General features: G+C 48.6%; 1 protein-coding gene across 1 annotated transcript in view; it reads left to right on the top strand.

The window, feature by feature from the left end:
- Window positions 1-11,746, top strand: part of LOC142476777 (uncharacterized) — a gene marked incomplete at its 3' end in the record, with an annotated part of 28,214 nt that overhangs the window by 11,523 nt on the left and 4,945 nt on the right. Inside the window, exons 4-5 of the mRNA XM_075581946.1 lie at window positions 7,544-7,638; window positions 8,491-8,617. Coding sequence (XP_075438061.1) covers window positions 7,544-7,638; window positions 8,491-8,617 — 222 coding nt within the window. The remainder of the gene's footprint in view (window positions 1-7,543; window positions 7,639-8,490; window positions 8,618-11,746) is intronic.

Raw genomic sequence — 11,746 nt, 5'->3', positions numbered from 1 at the left:
TCAGGTCTGTATGTGTACGTGTCAGGTCTGTATATGTATGTGTGTGTATATGTGTCAGGACTGTATGTGTATATGTATGCATATGTATCAGGTCTGTATGTGTATATGTGTCAGGTGTATATGTGTCAGGTCTGTATGTGTATATGTGTCAGGTCTGTATGTGTATATGTGTGTCAGGTCTGTATGTGTATATGTATGTGTATATGTGTCAGGTCTGTATGTGTATATGTGTCAGGTCTGTATGTGTATATGTGTCAGGTCTGTATGTGTATATGTGTCAGGTCTGTATGTGTATATGTGTGTATATGTGTCAGGACTGTGTGTATATGTGTCAGGACTGTATGTGTATATGTGTCAGGTCTGTATGTGTATATGTATGTGTATATGTATGTGTATATGTGTCAGGTCTGTATGTGTATATGTGTCAGGTCTGTATGTGTATATGTGTCAGGTCTGTATGTGTATATGTGTATATGTGTCAGGTCTGTATGTGTACATGTGACAGGTCTGTATGTGTGTGTGACACATTGAGTGCTTATTTGCATGTCATTTCCCAGAATCCCTTGCTGCAGTGGAAGCGCTGTATGCTGGGGGATAATGGGTGGAAGGCGGGGCTGCATGTCATTTCCCAGAATCCCTTGCTGCAGTGGGAGCACTGTATGCTGGGGGATAATGGTGAAAGGCGGGGCTGCATGTAATTTCCCAGAATCCCTTGCTGCAGTGGGAGCACTGTATGCTGGGGGATAATGGTGAAAGGCGGGGTTGCATACCATTTCCCAGAATCCCTTGCTGCAGTGGGAGCACTTTATGCTGGGGGATAATGGCGAAAGGCGGGGTGCATGTCATTTCCCAGAATCCCTTGCTGCAGTGGAAGCGCTGTATGCTGGGGGATAATGGGTGAAAGGCGGGGCTGCATGTCATTTCCCAGAATCCCTTGCTGCAGTGGGAGCACTGTATGCTGGGGGATAATGGTGAAAGGCCTGTATGTGTATATGTGTATATGTGTCAGCTCTGTATGTGTACATGTGACAGGTCTGTATGTGTGTGTATATGTGTCAGGACTGTATGTGTATATGTATGCATATGTGTCAGGTCTGTATGTGTATATGTGTGTCAGGTCTGTATGTGTATATGTGTGTATATGTGTCAGGACTGTATGTGTATATGTGTCAGGACTGTATGTGTATATGTATGCATATGTGTCAGGTCTGTATGTGTATATGTGTCAGGTCTGTATGTGTACGTGTCAGGTCTGTATATGTATGTGTGTGTATATGTGTCAGGACTGTATGTGTATATGTATGCATATGTATCAGGTCTGTATGTGTATATGTGTCAGGTGTATATGTGTCAGGTCTGTATGTGTATATGTGTCAGGTCTGTATGTGTATATGTGTGTCAGGTCTGTATGTGTATATGTGTCAGGTCTGTATGTGTACGTGTCAGGTCTGTATATGTATGTGTGTGTATATGTGTCAGGACTGTATGTGTATATGTATGCATATGTATCAGGTCTGTATGTGTATATGTGTCAGGTGTATATGTGTCAGGTCTGTATGTGTATATGTGTCAGGTCTGTATGTGTATATGTGTGTCAGGTCTGTATGTGTATATGTATATGTGTATGTGTATATGTATGTGTATATGTGTCAGGTCTGTATGTGTATATGTGTCAGGTCTGTATGTGTATATGTGTCAGGTCTGTATGTGTATATGTGTCAGGTCTGTATGTGTATATGTGTGTATATGTGTCAGGACTGTGTGTATATGTGTCAGGACTGTGTGTATATGTGTCAGGACTGTATGTGTATATGTGTCAGGTCTGTATATGTATGTGTATATGTGTCAGGTCTGTATGTGTATATGTGTCAGGTCTGTATGTGTATATGTGTCAGGTCTGTATGTGTATATGTGTGTATATGTGTCAGGACTGTATGTGTATATGTGTCAGGTCTGTATATGTATGTGTATATGTGTCAGGTCTGTATGTGTATATGTGTCAGGTCTGTATATGTATGTGTATATGTGTCAGGTCTGTATGTGTATATGTGTCAGGTCTGTATGTGTATATGTGTCAGGTCTGTATGTGTATATGTGTATATGTGTCAGGTCTGTATGTGTACATGTGACAGGTCTGTATGTGTGTGTGACACATTGAGTGTTTATTTGCATGTCATTTCCCAGAATCCCTTGCTGCAGTGGAAGCGCTGTATGTTGGGGGATAATGGTGAAAGGCAGGGCTGTATGTCATTTCCCAGAATCCCTTGCTGCAGTGGGAGCACTGTATGCTGGGGGATAATGGTGAAAGGCGGGGCTGCATGTAATTTCCCAGAATCCCTTGCTGCAGTGGGAGCACTGTATGCTGGGGGATAATGGTGAAAGGCGGGGTTGCATACCATTTCCCAGAATCCCTTGCTGCAGTGGGAGCACTGTATGCTGGGGGATAATGGCGAAAGGCGGGGTGCATGTCATTTCCCAGAATCCCTTGCTGCAGTGGAAGCGCTGTATGCTGGGGGATAATGGGTGAAAGGCGGGGCTGCATGTCATTTCCCAGAATCCCTTGCTGCAGTGGGAGCACTGTATGCTGGGGGATAATGGTGAAAGGCAGGGTGCATGTCATTTCCCAGAATCCCTTGCTGCAGTGGGAGCACTGTATGCTGGGGGATAATGGTGAAAGGCAGGGTGCATGTCATTTCCCAGAATCCCTTGCTGCAGTGGGAGCACTGTATGCTGGGAGATAATGGGTGAAAGGCGGGGTTGCATGTCATTTCCCAGAATCCCTTGCTGCAGTGGGAGCACTGTATGCTGGGGGATAATGGTGAAAGGCGGGGTGCATGTCATTTCCCAGAATCCCTTGCTGCAGTGGGAGCACTGTATGCTGGGAGATAATGGTGAAAGGCGGGGTGCATGTCATTTCCCAGAATCCCTTGCTGCAGTGGGAGCACTGTATGCTGGGGGATAATGGTGAAAGGCGGGGCTGCATGTCATTTCCCAGAATCCCTTGCTGCAGTGGGAGCACTGTATGCTGGGAGATAATGGTGAAAGGCGGGGTGCATGTCATTTCCCAGAATCCCTTGCTGCAGTGGGAGCACTGTATGCTGGGGGATAATGGTGAAAGGCGGGGCTGCATGTCATTTCCCAGAATCCCTTGCTGCAGTGGGAGCACTGTATGCTGGGGGATAATGGTGAAAGGCAGGGTGCATGTCATTTCCCAGAATCCCTTGCGGCAGTGGGAGCACTGTATGCTGGGGGATAATGGTGAAAGGCGGGGATGCATGTCATTTCCCAGAATCCCTTGCTGCAGTGGGAGCACTGTATGCTGGGGGATAATGGTGAAAGGCGGGGGTGCATGTCATTTCCCAGAATCCCTTGCTGCAGTGGGAGCACTGTATGCTGGGGGATAATGGTGAAAGGCAGGGTTGCATGTCATTTCCCAGAATCCCTTGCTGCAGTGGGAGCACTGTATGCTGGGGGATAATGGTGAAAGGCGGGGTGCATGTCATTTCCCAGAATCCCTTGCTGCAGTGGAAGCGCTGTATGCTGGGGGATAATGGGTGAAAGGCAGGGCTGCATGTCATTTCCCAGAATCCCTTGCTGCAGTGGGAGCACTGTATGCTGGGGGATAATGGTGAAAGGCGGGGGTGCATGTCATTTCCCAGAATCCCTTGCTGCAGTGGGAGCACTGTATGCTGGGGGATAATGGGTGAAAGGCGGGGTGCATGTCTTTTCCCAGAATCCCTTGCTGCAGTGGGAGCACTGTATGCTGGGGGATAATGGTGAAAGGCAGGGCTGCATGTCATTTCCCAGAATCCCTTGCAGCAGTGGGAGCACTGTATGCTGGGGGATAATGGGTGAAAGGCGGGGTGCATGTCTTTTCCCAGAATCCCTTGCTGCAGTGGGAGCACTGTATGCTGGGGGATAATGGGTGAAAGGCGGGGTGCATGTCATTTCCCAGAATCCCTTGCTGCAGTGGGAGCACTGTATGCTGGGGGATAATGGGTGAAAGGCAGGGTGCATGTCATTTCCCAGAATCCCTTGCTGCAGTGGGAGCACTGTATGCTGGGGATAATGGGTGGAAGGCGGGGGTCATTTCCCAGAATCCCTTGCTGCAGTGGGAGCACTGTATGCTGGGGGATAATGGGTGAAAGGCGGGGTGCATGTCATTTCCCAGAATCCCTTGCTGCAGTGGGAGCACTGTATGCTGGGAGATAATGGTGAAAGGCGGGGTGCATGTCATTTCCCAGAATCCCTTGCTGCAGTGGAAGCACTGTATGCTGGGGGATAATGGGTGGAAGGCGGGGGTCATTTCCCAGAATCCCTTGCTGCAGTGGGAGCACTGTATGCTGGGGATAATGGTGAAAGGCAGGGCTGCATGTCATTTCCCAGAATCCCTTGCTGCAGTGGGAGCACTGTATGCTGGGGGATAATGGGTGGAAGGCGGGGTGCATGTCATTTCCCAGAATCCCTTGCTGCAGTGGGAGCACTGTATGCTGGGGGATAATGGTGAAAGGCGGGGCTGCATGTCATTTCCCAGAATCCCTTGCTGCAGTGGGAGCACTGTATGCTGGGGGATAATGGGTGAAAGGCGGGGTGCATGTCATTTCCCAGAATCCCTTGCTGCAGTGGGAGCACTATATGCTGGGTGATAATGGTGAAAGGCGGGGCTGCATGTAATTTCCCAGAATCCCTTGCTGCAGTGGGAGCACTGTATGCTGGGGGATAATGGGTGGAAGGCGGGGCTGCATGTCATTTCCCAGAATCCCTTGCTGCAGTGGGAGCACTGTATGCTGGGGGATAATGGGTGAAAGGCGGGCTGCATGTCATTTCCCAGAATCCCTTGCTGCAGTGGGAGCACTGTATGCTGGGGGATAATGGTGAAAGGCAGGGCTGCATGTCATTTCCCAGAATCCCTTGCTGCAGTGGGAGCACTGTATGCTGGGGGATAATGGTGAAAGGCGGGGTGCATGTCATTTCCCAGAATCCCTTGCTGCAGTGGGAGCACTGTATGCTGGGGGATAATGGGTGAAAGGCGGGGTGCATGTCATTTCCCAGAATCCCTTGCTGCAGTGGGAGCACTGTATGCTGGGGGATAATGGTGAAAGGCAGGGCTGCATGTCATTTCCCAGAATCCCTTGCTGCAGTGGGAGCACTGTATGCTGGGGGATAATGGTGAAAGGCAGGGCTGCATGTCATTTCCCAGAATCCCTTGCTGCAGTGGGAGCACTATATGCTGGGGGATAATGGTGAAAGGCAGGGCTGCATGTCATTTCCCAGAATCCCTTGCTGCAGTGGGAGCACTGTATGCTGGGGGATAATGGTGAAAGGCGGGGCTGCATGTCATTTCCCAGAATCCCTTGCTGCAGTGGGAGCACTGTATGCTGGGGGATAATGGGTGAAAGGCGGGGTGCATGTCATTTCCCAGAATCCCTTGCTGCAGTGGGAGCACTGTATGCTGGGGGATAATGGGTGAAAGGCGGGGTGCATGTCATTTCCCAGAATCCCTTGCTGCAGTGGGAGCACTGTATGCTGGGGGATAATGGTGAAAGGCGGGGTGCATGTCATTTCCCAGAATCCCTTGCTGCAGTGGGAGCACTGTATGCTGGGGGATAATGGTGAAAGGCGGGGTGCATGTCATTTCCCAGAATCCCTTGCTGCAGTGGGAGCACTGTATGCTGGGGGATAATGGTGAAAGGCGGGGTGCATGTCATTTCCCAGAATCCCTTGCTGCAGTGGGAGCACTGTATGCTGGGGGATAATGGTGAAAGGCGGGGTGCATGTCATTTCCCAGAATCCCTTGCTGCAGTGGGAGCACTGTATGCTGGGGATAATGGTGAAAGGCGGGGTGCATGTCATTTCCCAGAATCCCTTGCTGCAGTGGGAGCACTGTATGCTGGGGGATAATGGGTGAAAGGCGGGGTGCATGTCATTTCCCAGAATCCCATGCTGCAGTGGGAGCACTGTATGCTGGGGGATAATGGTGAAAGGCAGGGCTGCATGTCATTTCCCAGAATCCCTTGCTGCAGTGGAAGCGCTGTATGCTGGGGGATAATGGTGAAAGGCAGGGCTGCATGCCATTTCCCAGAATCCCTTGCTGCAGTGGGAGCACTGTATGCTGGGGGATAATGGTGAAAGGCAGGGCTGCATGTCATTTCCCAGAATCCCTTGCTGCAGTGGGAGCGCTGTATGCTGGGGGATAATGGTGAAAGGCAGGGCTGCATGTCATTTCCCAGAATCCCTTGCTGCAGTGGGAGCGCTGTATGCTGGGGGATAATGGGGAAGGGCGGGCTGCATGTCATTTCCCAGAATCCCTTGCTGCAGTGGGAGCACTGTATGCTGGGGATAATGGTGAAAGGCGGGGTGCATGTCATTTCCCAGAATCCCTTGCTGCAGTGGGAGCACTGTATGCTGGGGGATAATGGTGAAAGGCAGGGCTGCATGTCATTTCCCAGAATCCCTTGCTGCAGTGGGAGCACTGTATGCTGGGGGATAATGGTGAAAGGCGGGGTGCATGTCATTTCCCAGAATCCCTTGCTGCAGTGGAAGCACTGTATGCTGGGGGATAATGGTGAAAGGCGGGGTGCATGTCATTTCCCAGAATCCCTTGCTGCAGTGGGAGCACTGTATGCTGGGGGATAATGGTGAAAGGCGGGGTGCATGTCATTTCCCAGAATCCCTTGCTGCAGTGGGAGCACTGTATGCTGGGGGATAATGGTGGAAGGCAGGGTGCATGTCATTTCCCAGAATCCCTTGCTGCAGTGGGAGCACTGTATGCTGGGGGATAATGGTGAAAGGCAGGGTGCATGTCATTTCCCAGAATCCCTTGCTGCAGTGGGAGCACTGTATGCTGGGGGATAATGGGTGAAAGGCAGGGCTGCATGCCATTTCCCAGAATCCCTTGCTGCAGTGGGAGCACTGTATGCCGGGGGATAATGGTGAAAGGCGGGGTGCATGTCATTTCCCAGAATCCCTTGCTGCAGTGGGAGCACTGTATGCTGGGGGATAATGGTGAAAGGCGGGGTGCATGTCATTTCCCAGAATCCCTTGCTGCAGTGGGAGCACTGTATGCTGGGGGATAATGGTGAAAGGTAGGGCTGCATGTCATTTCCCAGAACCCCTTGCTGCAGTGGGAGCACTGTATGCTGGGGGATAATGGTGAAAGGCGGGGTGCAGGCCTGTGTGTGAATGTGCTCACAAGTGATCTTTTTATTTGTTATATGATATACGTGGAGGGTTTTTCGTCACCTTTTTCACCCACCGTAACTTATCTAATTATATGTGTGCAGGATGTAGGGGGGAGTATATAGGGTGTGTGCAAGATGTGGGGGGATTTATAGGAGGTATACAGGATGTAGGGGGTGTATAGTTGTGTACAGGATATAGGGGTACACAAGATGTATGGGGGAGTATATAGGGGGTGTATAGGATGTAGGGTGTATATAGGGTATGTGCAGAAAGTAGTATATAGGTGGTGTGTAGGAGGTAAGGTATGTATAGTGTGTGTGTATATATAGGTGATGTAACAACCTCTCTCCTCCTTTCTCAGACCTTCTGGTGAAGACTGAGCCGACCTCTCCCTACTCCTCCTCCTCCTCCTCCGCCTCCTCAGACTCCTCCTCTTCCTGTGACACCCCCTACACGGTGCGAGCACAGCTATCTGCCACACGCACTGCTATCTGCCTCACAAACACACACACACACACTGCTATCTGTCACACACACAGCTATCTGTCACACACACAGCTATCTGTCACACACGCACGCACGCACACACACACACACACTGCTATCTGTCACACGCACAGCTATCTGTCATGTACTAACCGCTATCTCTGTTGTGGCATACACGCACACACACACACTGCTCTGTCACACACGCACACACACACACTGCTCTGTCACACACACACGCACACACACACACTGCTATCTCATGTACTAACCGCTATCTCTGTTGTGGCACACACACACACACACACACACTGCTATCTGTCTCACACACACACACACTGCTATCTGTCACACACACAGCTATCTGTCATGTACTAACCGCTATCTCTGTTGTGGCATACACACACACACACTGTCACACTCTGTCACACACGCACACACACACACACACTGCTCTGTCACACACGCACACACACACTGCTATCTCATGTACTAACCGCTATCTCTGTTGTGGCATACACACACACACACACACACACACACACACACACTGCTCTGTCACACATGCACACACACACACTGCTCTGTCACACACGCACACACACTGCTATCTCATGTACTAACCGCTATCTCTATTGTGGCATACACACACACACACACACACACACACTGCTCTGTCACACACGCACACACACACTGCTCTGTCACACACGCACACACACACACACACTATCTCATGTACTAACCGCTATCTCTGTTGTGGCACACACGCACACGCAGAGCTATGTGCAGTGTACTCACGGCTATCTGTCACACGCACAGCTATCTCTGGGCGAGTTGGGGGCCGCGGTGAAGGTGGAGCTCTCCCCCTCACGTCCCTGTCCGGACCCCCTGCCGCCACCCTGCAGCGCTCTGCAGATACAGCTCCTGTCCGTGCCCGTGGCTACAGGTGAGTGGCAATATCTAGCGGGTTTAATGGCGTCTCTGGTGGTTGTGGGTATTATCCTGGGCACCGTCACGGTGAAGGTCTTCCTGCCGGAGAAGATCATTGGCAAAGCGCGTCGGGTGCCACCAATGGGCATGTTGGGGATTTGCTTTGGTATTTTGGAACCTCCTTGGGCAGAAGTCCTCACGTGATCTCTTCGAGATGCCTCCCCAGACCTTGGGGACAGAGAGATCCACTCCTTAGATCTGAGGTTCCAGATCGGCGATCCAGGTTCTAGATGCCCCTAGCAATTCTTTACTCTGGTATCTCGAGGAGTGACCCTAAAGCAGCACGACTTAGTCAACCCAAGAGGCGTCTAAGAGGGGATATGATAACTATATACAAATATATTCAGGGACAATACAAGGAGCTTTCAAAAGAACTATTCATCCCACGTGCAGTACTAAGGACTCGGGGCCATCCCTAAAGGTTGGAGGAAAGGAAATTTCCCCAGCAACAAAGGAAAGGGTTCTTTACAGTAAGGGCAGTTACAGTGTGGAATTCATTACCCATGGAGACTGTGATGGCAGATACAATAGATTTGTTCAAAAAAAGGTTGGACATCTTTTTAGATAGGAAAGGTATACAGGGATATACCAAATAAGTATACATGGGAAGGATGTTGATCCAGGGATTAATCCGATTGCCAAATCCTGGAGTCAGGAAGGAATTTATTTTCCCCTTATGAGATATCATTGGGTGATGTGACACTGGGGTTTTTTGGTTGCCTTCCTCTGGATAAATAAGTATAGATATAGGATCAAGTATCTGTCGTCAAAATTTAGCCTAGGTTGAACTAGATGGACCTCCGTCTTTTTTTCAACATCATCTCCTATATGTGAATACAAAAAGGATGGGGGAGCACAATAGTTGGAAACAGGCAGTGTTGTAGAACTAGTAATCGCTTTTAAAATAAAGTAGTTATATCCTGAGTGAGTGTGGTAGCTCAGGTGTCTAATGTCTAATTTGAAGGATAGACACACATGGGTTCGTATGTATTGGTGAAAGGGTAGAATAAAAGTATATATAACTTACACAGCCTTGTGTAAGCCCAATCACATCAAGGTTTCTTTTGGAGTCCCGTGTGCTTCTGGTGAGGCTTTTCTTCTTGCGGTGTGGGTTCTTCTTCTTGATGTATAAGCTGCTTACTTCGTTGGTTCACAGTGCCGCTCCAGGAGGATTTCCTCTCGTATAAACAGAAAGGAGGATAGGGTTAACACATATACATATATACGTCAATGTGGGGGAGGGGATGGTGTGTTTATAGACCACCATAAAAATATATTATACTCCGGCACTCACACGGGCTGGTGTGAGTGTACTCTTATCTTGGTATCTTGTTTTCTTATGGGTGTTACCCAATTAGTATCAGGTGATGAAAGGGTGGGGTACAATGGTGTATATGGTAAAAATAACACAATACTCACACGGGCCAGTGTGAGTACACACTTCTAGCGGTATCTTTGTTCTTCTATTCCTGATGTAGCTGATGGTGAAGATGGGGTATAACGCATATAAAAGACACTAGGGTCTGGAGGGTACAAACTAACTTTAATAAAAAACATGAGAAATAAAAATAAAAACAAAAACAGAAACCAACGTTTCTTGGGGAAGTAAAAGCAAAGGGGGGACAGTATGGTGTATAGTAGTAGGGGGTCTCGCCTTCCGCGTCCGGATGGGGAGCTACAACTACACCTCTGTCTCCTCTGTGATGTGCTGTTAAAATGTTCCAGGTAAAAGAGCAACGCGTTTCGTCCAAGTACTGGACTTCCTCAGGCTCTGTAGATATGCACAGCAATATAGTACAATTAACAGACAAGAGGGTAACACTTACTTAGGGTTGGGGGATGGAGAAGTATCCGCTAGCAATTCTCCAGCAATCCAGTGACATTCAAGATGGTATCAGAAGCACAACTCCAGCACAACTAAAAACTGTAGGGTTGACACAGTTTATATACCTGTGCAACCCTATTCTTAACATTGAACACAGCCTATTGGTGAACAATTAGCTGTATCCACTCTCTAATGTGGAGACACAGACTAACAGACTAACCCATGCCCCCAGGTAACATTTACTGGCAGAGTTTGTTGATTGACTAATACTTAATCCCTAGACATTGGGTAACAATCAAGGCAGTTACTTTTTGATCACCGTGCTTAGGCTACTCAGCCGTCTGCCCTTCATGACTTATTAGCCTAGCAAATGGCATCTGCATTTTCAGAACAGATCCAAAATAAAATACATATACACTTTAATATCTACACATATTAATAAGTTCCATTCTGGTGGGCTCAGTGGGTCGACCTTTGCCAGGTTTTAATGCCTACAGTGACTCCACATATTGGCCAAATATGAACTCTATGTGACCTCCAGAACTGGAGATACAGAAATGCACTTTAAAACATTAAAATACAGGATTATAATGAAACATGGGAACAGGGGAACATACATTTTCAGGGTATAACAAAGTGCATATCTACAGAGCCTGAGGAAGTCCAGTACTTGGACGAAACGCGTTGCTCTTTTACCTGGAACATTTTAACAGCACATCACAGAGGAGACAGAGGTGTAGTTGCAGCTCCCCATCCGGACGCGGAAGGCGAGACCCCCTACTACTATACACCATACTGTCCCCCCTTTGCTTTTACTTCCCCAAGAAACGTTGGTTTCTGTTTTTGTTTTTATTTTTATTTCTCATGTTTTTTATTAAAGTTAGTTTGTACCCTCCAGACCCTAGTGTCTTTTATATGCGTTATACCCCATCTTCACCATTAGCTACATCAGGAATAGAAGAACAAAGATACCGCTAGAAGTGTGTACTCACACTGGCCCGTGTGAGTGCCGGAGTATAATATATTTTTATGGTGGTCTATAAACACACCATCCCCTCCCCCACATTGACGTATATATGTATATGTGTTAACCCTATCCTCCTTTCTGTTTATACGAGAGGAAATCCTCCTGGAGCGGCACTCTGAACCAACGAAGCAAGCAGCCTATACTCCAAGAAGAAGAACCCACACCGCAAGAAGAAAAGCCTCACCAGAAGCACACGGGATCCCAAAAGAAACCTTGATGTGATTGGGCTTACA

This window comes from Ascaphus truei, unplaced genomic scaffold, assembly GCF_040206685.1.
Source record: "Ascaphus truei isolate aAscTru1 unplaced genomic scaffold, aAscTru1.hap1 HAP1_SCAFFOLD_1727, whole genome shotgun sequence".
NCBI lineage: Eukaryota > Metazoa > Chordata > Amphibia > Anura > Ascaphidae > Ascaphus > Ascaphus truei.
This window is presented reverse-complemented; position numbering and strand designations above follow the sequence as displayed.